The sequence below is a fragment of the Somniosus microcephalus genome, chromosome 16 (assembly GCF_052327205.1).
Source record: "Somniosus microcephalus isolate GS21.2 chromosome 16, FLI_Smic_1.0, whole genome shotgun sequence".
Classification (NCBI taxonomy): Eukaryota; Metazoa; Chordata; class Chondrichthyes; order Squaliformes; family Somniosidae; genus Somniosus; species Somniosus microcephalus.
The window spans coordinates 11,150,616-11,168,844 of NC_141002.1; the positions used below are offsets into that span (position 1 = coordinate 11,150,616).

Consider the following 18,229-nt stretch of genomic DNA (forward strand, 5'->3'; position numbering starts at 1 on the left):
AATTACTGTGTGCTCTCTCTCCATCATTCGTACTGCCACTGCAACATTCCTTCTTAGACATTTACTCATTTTCACCCTAAAAGGTGATCCCTTTTACCATTTTTACTGCCTTTACATTAGTACTATATAAAAGTTACAGAAACCCCTGTAAACTGCTCAATTACCCATCATTACATTTCTGGCACAGCCTATCTACCGGACCCTGTTGTCTGTATTATGCACTTCTGTAACTTCGCTGTTGAGTATTGGGGAAATATCTGTCGCTGCTGTGGACATCTGCAAAGTCTGACAGAATCAAGTACCACATATTTTTAAAATCAATCATCATCATCATATAGCCTCTCACTAAAGCTATCTTCATAGCTATTTACTAGCTTTCTTTCAAATGCTCCATTATGTGCTGTAGTTGACTAACTTAGGAGCTCACCAAGGATCTGTACTCTCTCCTACTTTGCTTGTTCATACCAATAACCTCCTCCACACATCCAACATTCTGCTGCTAACTATTCCATTCAACATAAATCAACATCTTTCAAACTGCATGCCCTCACTGCTCACAAGCGCCTGTCTCCTTGCCTTGCATCCTGACCGCCAATAATGTGATGAAAAAGTAAGATTTCCTCCATTTTAGGGGTCTCTTCACGAATTAAATATAGAAAATCCTCCACACACTGCTGAAGCCAGGTGGATTCAACATGCTGGGGAACAACATGCTGGGGAACACTTCCGACCAGGTTTTCTACCTTGGCATGGGTCAACCCAAGATGTCACCAAGTATTATTCACGGTCTCATTTTCTAAAGCGCTGTATATTTGTCAGACCACAAACTTGTTTTGATGCGCAAGTTAAACTAACCATCAAACCAGTTACTTCATCTTACCATTGGTGCCTCCACCCTTTGTTCTTTCTGATCTATTAATATCCTTATGCTCACAAGCTACTTTGCCTTAAATGGGATTCCCACATCACTGTCATTGCTAAAGCTGCCTCCAAGAAGCTCCATTTCCTCTATCATGCAAAATACTTTTCTCTTCAACTCGAACCCTCTATAAATCACCTATTGAAGAAAGGATGTCATTACCTTCGAGAGGATATAGAGCTGAGCTAAGCCCATTTTCCTTAATCATTCCTCTAAACTTCCAGATGAAATGTCACTGGCCTGATGCATTAACTCTGTTTCTCTCTCCACAGATGCAGCCTGACCTGCTGAATATTTCCAGAATTTTCTGTTTATATTTCAGATTTCCAGTATCCACAAAATTTTGCCATTAAATTCCTGATGCACAGAAAAATGGGCGTATTTTCTTTGGAAAAGAGGAGCCTTCAAGATGATTTAACTAAAGTTTTTAAAAATATGTAAAGGAAACTGATAAACTTGAACCAGGCAAATAGTTAAGTATGGCAAAGGGTTTAAATAGCATCAAATGCTAGTTAAAAATTAGGAAGTTAGGAGTAAGAAGGAAACTCAGGCAGAACTTTTTTTCCCAAACAAAGCATAGGAGAACTGTGCAATAAGTTACCAGAGGGGATTTTGAAGTAGAGGGGATTTTGAAGTAGACAGCACAACTCAGTTCAGGAAACATTGGATGCATTTCTGGAGATAGCTGTGATTGAGGGCTGTGGTGAAACATTAAGGGTAGGCTTGTATTGGTCTAATGGGCTTTTCTAGCCATAAAGACCTTGGGGGAGAAATTCGGTACCGCCCCGTTTGGGGCGCAATTATCGGCCGGGCGCAAAGTTTAGCGCCTGGCTCTAAATATCACCTCAGACTGCAAACTTGGCTTCTATCGCCCCCTAGGAGGTGATTGGAACACTAAATCAGGCGCTACACACCTCTCAAGGTGGTAACGCCGAGGAACGAGGCGCTACCTCAGAGCGCTGGCGAAGCTCATGTGATGTCAGTCAGCAATGGAACACAGACACACTGGCGCCAGCCAGTTCTTCAAGGGGGGGGGGGGGGGGCCGATCTTGCTCTCCATCCACACCCTGCTCATTGCAGCCTTGAATCTCGGTCTGGAGAGACCTGTACATTAATTCTGCTGGAAAGAACAATGGAGGGGCTCAGGGCAAGAGCTCAGAGTGCAGCCCCCATAGTCTCTTCTAAATCGATGCAAGGAAGATCAAATTAAAATGAACCTGCAAAGTGTTCAGTACCCAAAACTCCTTCACAGAGCGTTGAATCTCTCCAGAAGTCTGTCTTTCGCTCAGAATCCATGGTGCAAAAATGTCCCCTCTTATGTTCTAATCCCTTGCAAAGCATTAGACCTTTAAGTATGCAGCAAGCATGCCTCCTTTTGGCCAAGTGCACAGCAGTTTTAATGGTCAAGTCACAGAAATGTACAGCTTGATATTAATTTTAATGATGTATGGAACCTTTGAAGTAAAAATAAATCTAATATACAGTTGGTGTGAGTTTTGGCATGCATTATTCAGGTTCACTGAGATTAACTGGTCTTGTTCATATTTTACTCCTCAATTGGGTTTAGCTGTCTATCCCAATTGTTCCAGCATGATGACTCTAATGTAGAAGGAACTAGAGGTCTTATTCTTTCTAATTTTGTCCTTTCCTCTCCTGAAGGCTATTTCATGCGAGGACATTGGTCCATGGGAGGCCTCTGGTGCCATGCCTTGTAAGCCATTCATCATGTTCGAAGCTAGGCAGCAAGAGTAACAAGCGTATGTGACTGTGAAAGGCATCACCACTAAGCCGAATTCTGCACTTGCCTCAATTCACATACACGTGCACTTTCCAGGAATGATCATTTCATAGCAATAGGATCAGAAATCCTGGCTACACAATTGATTATCCAATTAAGAACAGCAAACTCAGCATAGCCTAGGATTCAAACCCAGGGACTTTTTCTTTTAGCCCATGAGATTATTGAGAGAGCCCCAGAAGTACAAATATAGAGATGTAGAGTACCCCTCACCTGAACATTTAGGACTGCATCAAGAGCTGGTTCAATCACAGGGGCTGCATCCACCTTGTACGTGTCGAGTGCAATGTCTACAACCATGGAGGTGACTGCGGTTGTTAAGGTAACAGAAGGAGCAAGGCAGTTACTATCACAGAGGAGAGCTTCGTGTTTCAATGTGATTGGCTTTAGATCAGAGCTCACTGACCAGGGTTCACAGTCCATATCTGCGGAGGAAAATTTATAATAAAATTACGTTTCAGATTTTAAGAAGTTTGATTGTTATTAAAAAATATAATTGTCTTCCTCTTTGGATGGAGTTCCTAAAGTACAGTGTCAATAATGGTATGCATGTGACCATTAAGGCAGCAGGTACTTCCTCCTTCTTGGTTAGTACCATTTACTCCTCTTCACCTATGCACTGAGTCACTGTGCTACCTCCTCAAGCTTACTATCTACATCCTCCGAGATGTGTAGCTGCACTGGTGCTTGCAAACATTGGTGAAAATGATGTAAGGTGCTGGCCATAGGCTGCTTATCCAGGCATACAAGAGAAGAAACATATGTAACAAATGCTGGCTTCAAGAATCACCTTCTAACAGTTAGCATTTCAATACACTGTGTTTTTAGAGGCTGTGTATATGCCTATGCGTCAGCGAGTGAGAAGTTCAACAAAATGTAACAGGGACAAGTTGGTATGAGTCCAGAGTTTAAAGAAGGCCTCAGGGTTAATCTTCCCCTACTTCCTCTGAGCTCTCATATACAAGTCCAGGGTGGCCTCTTCAAAGGGAATCAAATACTTGTAATTTGTGGAACCTCCTCCAGTTTGGGTCTGTTGCCATTTATTATATACTAACTTGTCCTGCAAACAAAGAAGTAATGTTGCAAGCTTAAGGAGCATATACACTGACAGGTGTGTGAGGTGGTTCATCTTGGCAAGAGGAATAAGGTTATTCCTTGGGATATAAGAAACTAAATGGTCCAAGCGTGGCTAACAAGAGAAATTAAAGATAGTATTAGATTAAAGGAAAGAGGCTTATAATGTTGCCAAAAAGAATAGTAAGCCTGAGGATTGGGAGGATTTTAGAATTCAACAAAGGAGGACCAAGAAATTGATACAGAAAGGGAAAATAGAATGAGAGTAAACTAGTGAGAGACATAAAAACAGACTATAAAAACTTCAATAGGTATGTAAAAAGGAAAAGATTAGCAAAAGTAAATGTGGGTCCCTTATAGGCGGAGCCATGAGAAATTATAATGGGGAATAAGGAAATGGCAGAGAAATTAAACAAATACTTTGTCTATCTTCACTGAAGAAGACGCAAAAAATCTCCTGGAAATAGTGGAGAACCAAGGGTCTAGCAAGAATGATGAACTGAAAGAAATTAGTATTAGTAAACAAAAAAAATAGTACTGGAGAAATTGATGGGACTGAAAGCCGATAAATCCCCTGGACCTGATGGCCTACATCCTAGGGTTTTGAAAGAGGCGGCGATAGAGATAGTGGATGCATTGGTTGTCATTTTCCAAAATTCCATAGATTCTAGACTGGTTCCCACAGATTGGAAGGTAGCAACTTTAACCCCACTATTTAAGAAAGGAGGGAGAGAAAACAGGGAACTACAGACCAGTTAACCTGACATCAGTAGTAGGGAAAATGCCAGAATCTATTATTAAGGACGTGGTAACAGGGCACTTAGAAAATAATAGAATTGGGCAGAGTCAACATGGATTTATGAAAGGGAAATCATGTTTGACAAATCTGTTAGTTTTTTGAGGTTGTAACTAGCAGAATAGATAAGGGGAAATCAGTGGATATGGTGTAGTTAAATTTTCAGAAAGCATTTGATAAGGTGCCACAGAAAAGAGGTTATTAAACAAAATTAGGGCTCATGGGATTGGGGGTAATATACTAGCATGGATTGAGGATTGGTTAACAGACAGAAAACAGAGAGTAGGAATAAACAGGTCATTTTCGGGTTGGCAGGCTCAAACTAGTGGGGTACCGCAAGGATCAGCGCTTGGGCCTCAGCTATTCACAATCTATATCAATGAATTGCAATATATCCAAGTTTGTTGATGATACAAAGCTAGGTGGGAATGTAGGTTGTGAGGAGGATGCAAAGAGGCTTCAAGGGGATATAGACAGGCTAAGTGAGTGGGCAAGAGAATGGCAAATGGAATATAATGTGGAGAAATGTGAAGTTATTCACTTTGATAGGAAAAAATAGAAAAGCAGAGTATTTTTTAAAATGGTGAGAGATTGGGAAATGTTGGTGTTCATAGGGACCTGGGTGTCCTTGTACACAAATCACTGAAAGTTAACATGCAGGTACAGCAAGCAATTAGGAAAGCAAATGGTATGTTGGCCTTTATTACAAGAGGATTTGAGTATAGGAGTAAAGATGTCTTACTGCAATTACATAGGGCCCTGGTGAGACCACACCTGGAGTATTGTGTACAGTTTTGATCTCCTTACCCAAGGAAGGATATACTTGCCATAGAGGGGGTGCAACGAAAGTTCACCAGACTGATTCCTGGGATGGGGGGATTGTCCTATGAAGAGAGATTGAGTAGACTAGGCCTATATTCCCCAGAGTTTAGAAGAATGAGGTGTGATCTAATTGAAACATACAAAATTCTTTCAGGGTTTGACAGTGTAGATACAGGGAGGATGTTTCCCCTGGCTGTGGAGTCTAGAACTGGGGGTCACAGTCTCAGAATAAGGGGTCGGCCATTTAGGACTAGGAGGAGGAGAAATTTCTTCACTCAGAGGGTGGTGAATCTTTGGAATTCTCTACCCCAGAGGGCTGTGGAGGCTCAGTTGTAGAGTATATTCAAGATAGAGATATAGATTTTTGAATATTAAGGGAATCAAGGGATATGGGGATAGTGCAGAAAAGTGGAGATGAAGTAGAAGATCAGCCATGATCCTACTGAATGGTGGAGCAGGCTCGAAGGGCCAAATGGCCCACTCCTGTTCCTATTTCTTATGTTCTTAAAAAGATCAGGGAATATAGATACATAAACCACTAAAAATAGCAACACGAGCTGCTGAGGCCAAAAAGAGTGCAAAGCACTGGGGGTTCATTTTTAAAGTACTAGAAAAGCAGGGAGGTAATGTTAACTTTATTTAGAACATTGGTTAGACCACACTTGGAGTGCTGTGTGCAGTTGAGGTCTCCATACTACAAAAAGGATATTGAAGCACTGGAGAAAGTGCAGAAAAGCTTGACAAGGATATTACCAGAATTGAGAGAATGCAACTATCAGGAAAGATTGAGTTTGTTGGCGCTCATTTCTCTGGAAAAAGACTAAGAGGAGACTTGCAGAGGTCTTCAAAATTCTGAAGAGGTTCAATAAGGTTTATCTGGAGAAACTGTTTCCACTTGTGGGCAAGTCCAGAACAAAGGGGCATCATAGAAGATAGCCACCAACAGATCAAAGAAAGAATTTAGGAAGAAATCCTTTACACAGCAAGGTGTTGAGAATGTGGAACTTGCTGCCACATGGAGTGGTTGAAACAACAACTACAGGTAGACTACCCTTTATCCGAACTTCCGAAAACCGAAACCCTCTAAAAACCGAAGGTTTTTTCGTTCAGCGTAAGTCGTGCGCACGACCCCGACCCCCGCCGCCGACCCCCCACCCTTTCGGATAAGGGATAGTGTATCCTTTATCCGCACTTCCGAAAACCGAAATCCTCTGAAAACCGAAAAGGTTTCGTTCAGCATAAGTCGTGCGCACGACCCCGACCCCCCGACGACCCCCGCCGACCCCCACCCCCGACAAATTTCCCAGTCTTATAAAATACCTTCTGAAATCCAAAATTTTCCGAAAACCGAAACACGGCTGGTCCCGAGGTTTTCGGATAAAGGATAGTCTACCTGTATTTATATGGAGCTTTTAACGTAATAAAACAGAAAGCATTGGCACATTTAAGGGGAGGCCTGATGCATACATGAGGGAGAAGGGACTAGAGGGATACAGGGGCAAGGTGGGAATATTTGGAGCAGGCTCGTGTGGAGTATAAACACCAGCTTGGACCCATTGGGCCGAATGGCCTGTTACATAGAATCTACAGCACAGAAACATGTGCCTAACCTGCAGCCCATTCTGTGTGTCAGTAACACACATCATGTAGCTCGGGTATATTGGAAGGATTTGCTCGGTTTAGCCTCATTTAAGATTTCAGTGTGACAACAATTTCAGCAACAAGTTTCAGCTTTTGTGTGCGCCATACTGTTCTATGGCCATTCATTCTAAGCAATTAAAAGGCTACACGATGGCATGAAAGCTTTGCAGATGCCAGCTAAAAGAGTAAAAAGTTCTTGGCGGTAATGCATACTTGTGGCAGATACTTGGTGCAGAAAACTGCTGGGTTTCATTACCTGGCACTTTCCCTTCAGATCCACTTTTTTTTTCCACATTTGGAGTCAGGTCCTCGTGTGTTCCAGAGAGCAACACATTGTCAGCTTTCTGCAAAGTGTTTTGGACAACTCTTCGCTGAGGAGGGTATACTTCGGTGCTAACTAAGGTAATCTTGCTATGCCTGACTGCATGCATTAACACAATAAAGGCATCATCCATAAATGTACCTATAGAACTCTCCTTAGTTTAGAAATAGGGGCCAGAAAAATCACAGTATAGGGCTGCTGGTTGCCCAAACATTGCTGCCATTTTTAACCCTGATAGCTGCAAGGGACGTGCGTCCTTTTGTGGATCTGGCCATCGAAGGCTGAAAAGAAATGTGGGAAAAATTAAAGGTTGCCTATTATTAGGGAAAAGCCAGCAGCAAATTCCACCCTCCTGAATGGGCATTAAACAACTGGGGTTTTAGTTACATTATAGGGAAGTCCCTTAAATTAAACTGGGTCCTTAATGGGACACGTGGAGGAGACATGCAGTGCATATGATGTATGGTAGGCCTCAAGCCTCCACACCTGATAATATGGGGAATCAGCACCCAATGACCTTCAGCATAATGGATGCCGACCATCACATTATCGGCCCCATAGTGCGCAGCTTTAATTCTTTTCCCTTCTGTTTATGCCAAATTGGAGCCCTCAAAATGGCTGTTTAAATGCTTCAAATTTTGTGCTCAGTCCATTGTGCAGTTGGGAGCTTTAATTAGGGTAAAATCCAGAAATTCTAATTGGAACAGTTGTGTACTACAAGTCAAATGGGATCTCCTGCAAACCCACCATTCCTGCTGACGACTCACAGCAGAAATATTTATTCTTGGGTGTGATATCAGGACAATTAAATATCCTTACATTTCACAGAACAGCTAGTAATACATGCTGCCCCACAATATCTGCTAAATCTCTATAAAGATGGACATTACCTCAACATCAAACATGTCATAAAGGTGTATTGCCATTCCTCCTTGTGATCAAGGGGGAATGGGATGGAAGAAGAAAATAAAATCAGTTTGTTTATTTGGCCGACTGTGGGCAAACATAATGAACCAGGATATATGTCCCTGGTCATTTTTCTCTCCCAGGCTGGAAGAGTTCTACTACTGTAACATATCCCAGTTAGCACCCTGACCAAGAATCAGCCCTACTTAATCTCTAGATAGCCAATTTGGAACATCACCATTCTTCAAGTGTGAGCCCAGACAATGAGTCGAACAGGTTATTCAAACATGTGGACCATTATAGCTTAGCCCAATCCTGTCCCAATCCGAGGACGACAAACATATGCACCTACAGCAGGGGTCACTGGATATCAGGAAGGGGAACCCCACTCGATTTTCTCCTCGTTAACCCAGGGCCCCCAAGGACAATTACAGGACCCGTATCAGATCAGCCAACTTAGCCAAGACCTGAATTTGTACCTGGGTCTTTTTGGTCTGTTGTTGCTCAGCTACTCACTCTGCAGGCCCCTTTTGGATTGGAATCTAGTGTTTTACTCGTACATGTACTTTGACCTTCTCCGAATGGAAATCAGGGTAGTGCCACTACACCTACAAAGCCCTCTATAAATGGTAATGCGGGGCTTTACTGCTGGAGCTACCAGACCCATTTTGAATAGAACCCACAGCTCTACCAGTACAGCCACCAGACACTCTCTGATGGAATAAATTGGAGATTTATTTTCATGTGCAGTAGTATTCACTACAAAGTAGAGTTAGATCATTTAAAATAATCCTAATCACTAAACAAAAATACAATGTTACTTTCAATACAAATCAAAATAGGGTGCTGGATTTGGTTTTTTTTGAAAAATGCATTGAGATTATCTTAAGTACAAACAAAAACCTGAAACAAACACAGCACATAAATACCTTCACTAAAGTCATCTTCAGTGGAGATCTGTGTGAGTGGGGACTGTGGCCTGGAGTCCCCTGCCAGGGAGTAGCTGTGCTCAGCCTGAATGTGTGGAGTGGGCGAGAGCTCTGCATCCATCAGCTCACTTTTATCAGAAAGAAAAGGATCGTTGAAGAGGTGGCCCAGCATATCCTTGGAAAACTCATCCAACATCTCAGTGAAGTGCTGAGGAAAAAAGCAAAGTTTGAAACTTGGGATTATGCTCAATAACCAAGGATGTAAACTTTGTCATAGTAACATTTTCAGGGAAAGAAATTATCATGGTAAAAACAGTCAAAAGTCTAAGAATAAGTTATGTACAACTGTTCTTTCTAATGCTAGTGGTTGTGCTCGGACATTGTATTTGAGTGCACTGTTTCCTCCTGGCAGATGACTGGGGGTGATGGTTACAAGGCTGTGCAAGCCTTGCAACGCTGCTTTGGGGGGGGAGGGTGGGAGAGGAAATTGTTGCCGAGAACAAGTTCAGTCATTTTACTGACGTGCAGGTGGGTCCTGCTTTAAAGGTGAGAGAAATGGCTGCAGGGTTCAAGCCCCACAGGTCTGCATGTACATTCCAACTGTAGAGGCCAGAAGATCAGCTGTCTTAGTGAGCATTGAATCTGCTTTTGTGAGCTGACTGCTTCCTATTTGCAGCAATCAGCTGGGATCTAGAAAGTTATATAAAGGATCCCTGTGTACATGGATAGAATGAAGAAATTCTTAATGGATCCAAATCATAAATGCACTAGGCAATTCACTTCACCCCTCATACACAACAGAAGAAAGCAGTCACAGATCTGCTCAAGGAAAGCAAGACTGAATTGGAGGAGAATGAATATCACGGGACCAAGGCACAGCTTTAAGAATAGTATTCTGACACCACTCTAGAAAAACTATGAACACATCATCATGATATAATCCAAAGATACTGATTAGGCATGAAACCATATTCTCTCTATGGACCCAATATTCGATAACAGAACAGAACAAAGTAGTAATAGACTGCTTATATTTGTTTCTCAAACCTGGATATTACATAGTACAAGAGCATGGCTCTTCATGCCCTATGAATTCCAATAAAGGATAATGGTGAGTGTAGGGATATTTTTGCATTTGAACAGTTTCCAAATTGTGTGATCGCAAGAGGATATTCTGAGCTATACAACCGAAGGGGGAAGTGGTTTGCCACTGGTGATATATTGTTGGTCTTTAATTCATCAATTTATGTATCACCCAATATTAAAATGATAGGTTGCTTGAACTGCTGAACATTTCATTTTAAAAGACTCAAACATCATACAGGTTCATCCAGAAATCAAATATTTGAATACAGAAATACCATTAGAATTGGAACCACAGATAACCTTCAGTGAATGTCCGAGAACAGTGCTGGGGGTTCAATCCAATGTTTGTAATGAATCAGACATTTAGTAATTTTAAAAAATAGGAGGAAAGGCAATACAAAATATGGCATTTGTGCCACACAAGTGCCAGGCAATGACCATCAAGAGAGAGTCTAATCAACTCCCTTGACTTCAATGGCATCACCATCACCATTGAGCAGAAACTTAACTGGACCAGCCACAAATACTGTGGCTACAAGAGCAGGTCAGAGGCTGAGTATTCTGTGGCGAGAGAATCACCTCCTGACTCCACAAAGCCTTTCCACCATCTGCAAGGCACAAGTCAGGAGTGTGATGGAATACTCTCCACTTGCCCGGATGAGTGCAGCTCCAACAACACTCAAGAAGCTCGACACCATCCAGGACAAAGCAGCAACTTGATTGACACCCCATCCACCACCTTCAACATTCACTCCCTCCACCACCAGCATACCGTGGCTGCAGTGTGTACCATCTACAAGATGCACTGCAGCAACTCGCCAAGGCTTCTTCAACAGCATCTCCCAAACCCGCAAATTCTACCACCTAGAAGGACAAGGACAGCAGGTGCATGGGAACACCACCACCTCCAAGTCACACACCATCCTGACCTGGAAATATAGCGCTGATCCTTCATCGTCGCTGGATCAAAATCCTGGAACTCCCTACCTAACAGCACTGTGGGAGTACCTTCACCACACGGACTGCAGTGGTTCAAGGCAACGGCTCACCAACACCTTAAGGGCAATTAGGGATGGGCAATAAATGCTGGCCTTGCCAGCGACACCTACATCCGTGAATGAAAAAAAAACAAAGCGGTCATCATAAAAGCAGCATTTTCATAGGAGCAGAACTAATTTCATGAAAATTCATTCAAGCAATGGAGTAAATGGAGGAATTAATGGGGCTGAAATTGGTCTTTGGCAGTAGTGCAAAATGGGCCATAACGAATCGTCAGCCTGTTTTACACCCCATCCAATTATCTTTTCTATTGAAGTAAAATGAGCAAGAAAATCGGGTGGGGTGTAAAATGGAGTGCTGATGCGTCACGGCTTGTTTTGCACTACTGCCGAATACCAGTATCATGCTCATTAGAATCGTTGCCAGAATATATGCAATACCTAAATTCAGTGCTTCACCTCACAAGGAACAAAAGACATAAGTAAATATCTTAAATTTAGTTTAATATTTGTAGATGCTGGATCCCCAAGATAATTTAACTGGAAAATAGAATACTTATTTGAATTGGCACAAAAATAAAACAAATTGTTCTTTTATTTTACTGGAGGCCCAAAGTACTTGAAGTCACACAAAGCACATGCAGCAGTGTTAATCAATAACTGAGGCACACAAAGCATACATGACAGTGCCAGTGTCAATCCCTAACTGCTAACAGAAGACTATTGCAGCACAGGCCTAGCTATAAAGTCTGAATGCTAGCAGTGAGCAATGTGAGGACATACAACTGTGAAACTTCTGGATATGTACACTGCAAGGTTTTACTAGACACACAGCCTGACTAGGATCATCTACTGTCCTAGTTTAGATTATATAAATAGTGATGGAAGACAAATTTTACTTCCTTATTACTGGCCTTTTCTACTTTATTGGAAGTGAAAGAAATGAGTATTCCCATCCCCAGTCTGAAGCAGCCCTGGAAGGTCTGTTCTGTAAACTGTGTGAACCTATCTATAGTGTAGCAGGAGGAAAGAATTCAAGAGCCATTAGTTAAAGAAACTTAACATATACATAGGCATACAATGGTGAAAACCCAATTACAGCAGGCAGTGGGGTCTTCAGCATCTTTCAAACTCCAGACAGTTATCAATCTGCGAACCATGGCACATGTCAGCAACACAACAGCACGTAGCCTTTCATCTCTCTCTCTATCTGTCTCATAGAACCGGAGTTATATACTGTACTCAACTTGTCCCTCCCCAAAAGGGTTGGAAGAACCACAATTCCACTGTCCCACAGCCTACACCCTAGTATACATGTCCTTCCACAAAAAATTTCTTGTCGACCGGCAGCCCCACAAACTTGAATCCAAGTTTATGACATACTCAGCTAAATCAACTAGAACCATCAGTATTTAATGAGTCAGTGGAAAGCTGAACTGACTCTTTAGGGGACTTGGAGAAAAGTAAACATAGAAACATAGAAGATAGGAGTAGGCTATTCGGCCCCTCGAGCCTGCTCCGCCATTCAATGCGATCATGGCTGATCATCCAAATTCAGTACCCGGTCCCTGCTTTCTCCCCATACCCCTTGATCCCTTTAGCCTTGAGAAATATATCCAACTCCTTCTTGAATATATTTAATGAATTGGCCTCTACTGCCTTCTGTGGTAGAGAATTCCACAGGTTCACCACTCTCTGGGTGAAGAAATTCCTCCTCATCTCAGTCCTAAATGGCTTACCCCTTATCCTTAGACTGTGACCCCTGGTTCTGGACTCCCCCACCATCGGGAACATTCTTCCTGCATCTAGTCTGTCCAGTCATGTCAGAATTTTATAAGTTTCAATGAGATCCCCTCTCATTCTTCTAAACTCCAGCGAGTACAAGCCCAATCGACCCAATCTCTCCTCATAAGTCATTCCTGCCATCCCAGGTATCAGCCTGCTGAATCTTCGCTGAACAACTCCTTCCATGGCAAGAACATCCTTCCTCAGATAAGGCGACCAAAACTGCACACAATACTCAAGATGTGGTCTCACCAAGGCCCTGTACAACTGCAGCAAGACATCCTTGTTCCTGTACTCAAACCCTCTTGCTACGAAGGCCAACATACCATTTGCCTTCTTAACCGTCTGCTGCAACTGCATGCTTACCTTCAGCGACTGGTGCACAAGGACACCCAGGTCTCGTTGCACTTCCCCTTCTCCCAATCTATTGCCATTCAGATAATAATCTGTCTTCCTGTTTTTGCTACCAAAGTGGATAACTTCACATTTATCCACGTTATATTGCGCCTGCCATGCTTCTGCCCAATCACACAACCTGTCCAAATCAACCTGGAGTTTCGCGGCATCCTCCTCACAGCACACACGCCCACCCAGCTTTGTGTCATCTGCAAATTTGGAGATATTACATCTAGTTCCCTTGTCTAGATCATGAATATATATTGTGAATAGTTGGGGTCCAAGGACCGATCCCTGCGGTACCCCACTAGTCACTGCCTGCCACTCAGAAAAAGACCCGTTTATTCCAACTCTTTGCTTTCTGTCTGCCAACCAGTTCTCTATGCAAGTCAGTACCTTGCCCTAAATCCCATGTGCCTTAACTTTACACGCTAATCTCTTATGCGGGACCTTATCGAAAGCCTTCTGAAAGTCCAAATACACCACATCCACTGGTTCTCCCTTATCTATTTTACCAGTTACATCCTCCAAAAATTCCAGTGGATTAGTCAAGCACGATTTACCCTTTGTAAATCCATGTTGACTTTGTCCGATCCTGTCACTGTTTGCCAAGTGCTCTGCTATTACATCTTTTATGATGGGGAAGGACTCTAGCATTTTCCCCACTACCGATGTCAGGCTTACCGGTCTGTAATTCCCCGTTTTCTCTCTACCACCTTTTTTGAATAGTGGGGTAACATTAGCTACCCTCCAATCCATGGGTACTGTTCCAGATTCCATCGAATGTTGGAAGATGATCAGCAATGCATCTACTATTTCTAGGGCCACTTCCTTAAGTACCCTAGGATGTAGATGATCAGGCCCTGGGGATTATCGGCCTTCAATCCCATCAATTTCCTTAACACCATTTCCCTACAAATACTGATTTATTTCAGTTGCTCCCTTTCATCAGACCCTATGTTCCCAGACATCTCTGGGAGGTTATTTGTCATAGAGTCATAGAGTTTTTACAGCACAGAAAGAGGCCCTTCGACCCATCGTGTCTGCGCCGCCCATCCATCCCTGTCCAGTCTAATCCCATTTTCCAGCATTTGGTCCATAGCCTTGTATGCAATGGCATTTCAAGTGCTCATCCAAATGCTTCTTGAATGTTGTGAGGGTTCCTGCCTCTACCACCCTTTCAGGCAGAGAGTTCCAGATTCCAACCACCCTCTGGGTGAAGAAGTTCCTCCTCAAATCCCCTCTAAATCTCCTGCCCCTTACCCTGAATCTATGCCCCCTTGTTATTGACCCCCCTACTAAGGGGAAAAGTTCCTCTTTATCTACCCTATCTATGCCCCTCATCATTTTGTACACCTCAATCAGGTCCCCCCTCAGCCTTCTTTGCTCCAAGGAAAACAACCCCAGCCTGTCCAGCCTCTCTTCATAGCTGAGGCGCTCCATCCCAGGTAGCATCCTGGTGAATCTTCTCTGCACCCTCTCCAAAGCAATCACATCCTTCCTATAGTGAGGCGACCAGAACTGCACACAGTACTCCAGCTGTGGCCTCACCAGCGTTTTGTACAGCTCCATCATAACCTCCCTGCTCTTGCCTTCATTAGCCGAGGCATAGAATATAAGTATCCCATATGCCTTTTTAACCACCTTATCTACCTGTTCCGCTGCCTTCAGGGATCTATGTACATGTACACCAAGGTCCCTCTGACCCTCTGTACTTCCTAGGGTCCTACCACTCATTGTGTATTCCCTTGCCTTATTTGTCCGTCCAAAATGCATCACCTCGCACTTTTCAGGGTTAAATTCCATTTGCCACTTTTCCGCCCATCTGACCAACCCGTTTATATCGTCCTGTAGCCTGAGGCTTTCCTCCTCACAATTTACCACCCCACCAATTTTCGTGTCATCTGCGAACTTACTGATCATACCTTTTACATTCTCATCCAAATCATTTATGTAGATCACAAACAACAAGGGACCCAGCACCGATCCCCGAGGTACCCCACTGGGCACAGGCTTCCAGTCACAAAAGCAACCTTCGACCATCACCCTCTGCCTCCTGCCACTCAGCCAGTTTAGGATCCAACGCGCCAAGGCACCCTGGATCCCATGGGCTCTTACCTTCTTGACCAGTCTCCTATGCGGGACTTTGTCAAAAGCTTTACTGAAGTCCATGTAAACCACATCCACAGCATTTCCCTCATCCACGCCCCTCGTCACCCCCTCGAAAAATTCAATCAGATTTGTCAGACATGATTTACCCTGGACAAAGCCATGCTGACTATCCCCGATTAATCCTTGCCTCTCCAAGTGGAGACTAATTTTGTCCCTCAGAATTTTTTCCAATAATTTCCCTACCACAGATGTTAGGCTCACTGGCCTGTAATTCCCTGGTTTATCCCTGCTACCCTTCTTGAATAATGGTACTACGTTAGCTGTTCTCCAGTCCTCTGGTACATCCCCTGTGGCCAGAGAGGTTCTGAAAATTTGTGTCAGAGCCCCTGCAATCTCCTCCTTTGCCTCCCACAGCAGCCTGGGATACATCTCGTCCGGGCCTGGGGATTTATCCACTTTTTGGCCTGCTAAAACCGCTAGCACCTCCTCCCTCTCGATGCTAATATGTTCAAGTATGTCACAGCCCCCTTGCCCGATTTCTATGTCTGCATCGTCTTTCTCCATAGTGAACACAGATGCAAAAAATTCATTTAAAACCCCGCCTACATCATCTGGCTCTACACACAGATTGCCACTTTGGTCCCTAATGGGCCCTACCCTTTCCCTGGTTATCCTCTTGCCCTTAATATACTTATAAAACATCTTAGGATTTTCCTTTATTTTGCTCGCCAGTGTTATTTCATGGCCCCTCCTCGCCCTCCTAATTTCTTTTTTAAGTATGCCCCTGCATTTTTTATACTCCTCTAGGGCTTCTTCCGTCTTTAGTCTTTTGTAACTGCCAAAAGCCCCCCTTTTATTTCTAATGCATTTTTGTATCTCCCTTGTCATCCAAGGTTCCCTTTGCTTGCTGGTCCCACCCTTGACCTTTACAGGAACATGTTGGCGTTGTACTCTCTCTATTTCCCTTCTGAAAGTCTCCCACTGTTTTGATGCGGATTTTCCTAGAAGTAGCTGCTCCCAGTCCAATTTGGCCAGATCCTGCCTTATCATATTAAAATCGGCCTTCCCCCAATTTGGAACCCTTATTTCCGGGCCGTCTTTGTCTTTTTCCATGACCACCTTAAATCTCACCGAATTGTGGTCACTGTCGCCAAAATGCTCTCCTACTGACACTTCCACCACTTGCCCGGCTACATTCCCCAGAATTAGGTCCAGTACCGCCCCCTCCTTTGTGAAGACAGAACCAAAATATGTATTTAATAAATAATTGGTCTGCCATTTCTTTGTTCCCCATTATGAATTCCCCTGATTCTGACTGCAAGGGACCTACGCTTGACTTCACCAATCTTTTTCTCTTCACATAGCTATAAAAGCTTTTAGTCAGTTTTTATGTTCCCTGCAAGCTCTCATATTCTATTTTCCCCTTCTTAATTAATCCCTTTGTCCTCCTTTGAATCCTAAACTGCTCCCAATCCTCAGGTTTACTGCTATTTCTGGCCAATTTATATGTCCTCTCCTTGGATCTTATGCTATCCCTAATTTCCCTTGTTAGCCACGGTTGAGTCACCTTTTTTGTTTTATTTTTATGCCAAACTAGGATGAACAAATTCTGTAGTTCATCCATGCGGTCTTTGAATGTTTGCCATTGCCTATCCACCGTCAACCCTTTGAGTGACATTCCCCAATCAATCCTACCCAACTCGCGCCTCAGACCATCGTAGTTTCCTTTGTTTAAATTCAGGACCCTAGTCTCCGAGTCAACAACTTAATTCTCCATCTTAATGAATAATTCTATCATATTATGATCGCTCCGACCCAAGGGGCTTCGTTCAACAAGATTGTTAATTAATCCTTTCTCGTTACATAATACCCAGTCTAAGATGGCCTGATCTCTGGTTGGTTCCTCGACATATTGGTCCAGGAAACCATCCCGTAAACACTCCAGGAATTCCTCCTCCACGATAGTGTTACTAATTTGGTTAGCCCAATTTATATGTAGGTTAAAGTCACCCATGATGACTGCTGTGCCCTTATTGCACGCTTCTCTAATTTCCCTTTTAATGCCATCCCCAACCTCCGCATTACTGTTTGGAGGTCTATATGCCACTCCCGCTAACGTTTTCTGCCCATGGTATTTCTCAGTTCTACCCATACAGATTCCACATCATCAGAGCTAATATCCTTCCTTACAATTGTGTTAATCCCTTCTTTAACCAGTAATGCTACCCCACCTCCCTTTCCTTTTTGCCTAACTTTCCTGAATATTGAATACCCCTGGATGTTGAGTTCCCAGTCTTGGCCACCCTGGAGCCATGTTTCCGTAATCCCAATCAAATCATAATCATTTATCTCTATTTGCGCAGCTAATTCATCCACCTTATTACGAATGCTCCTCGCATTAAGACAAAGCCTTCAGGCTTGTTTTTTTAACGCTCTTAGACCTATTATTTACTGTGGCCACATTTGATTTAAACCATTGATTTCTCTGACTGCCATTTTTGTTTTTCTCCTTCCTATCTTTTTGTTTTATCCTCGTTTCCCTTTCCTCTGCTCAGGTTCCCAACCCCCTGCCATTTTAGTTTAAACCCACCCCCAGAGCACTAGCAAACACTCCCCCTAGGACATCGGTCCCGGCCCTGTCCAGG

General features: G+C 43.2%; 1 protein-coding gene across 3 annotated transcripts in view; it reads right to left on the reverse strand.

Annotated features, from left to right (window-relative positions):
- The window catches only part of creb3l2 (cAMP responsive element binding protein 3-like 2), a 143,005-nt gene that overhangs the window by 105,134 nt on the left and 19,642 nt on the right, over nt 1-18,229 (reverse strand). For 2 of the 3 annotated variants that reach the window (XM_086008602.1, XM_086008601.1), the window contains exons 2-3: nt 9,208-9,415; nt 2,931-3,142 (exon numbers count right to left, since the gene is read on the reverse strand). In XM_086008602.1, coding sequence (XP_085864728.1) covers nt 2,931-3,142; nt 9,208-9,415 — 420 coding nt within the window. Of the gene's footprint in view, nt 1-2,930; nt 3,143-7,306; nt 8,224-9,207; nt 9,416-18,229 lie in introns of those variants that run through there. The other variant, XM_086008603.1, reaches the window with a different exon arrangement.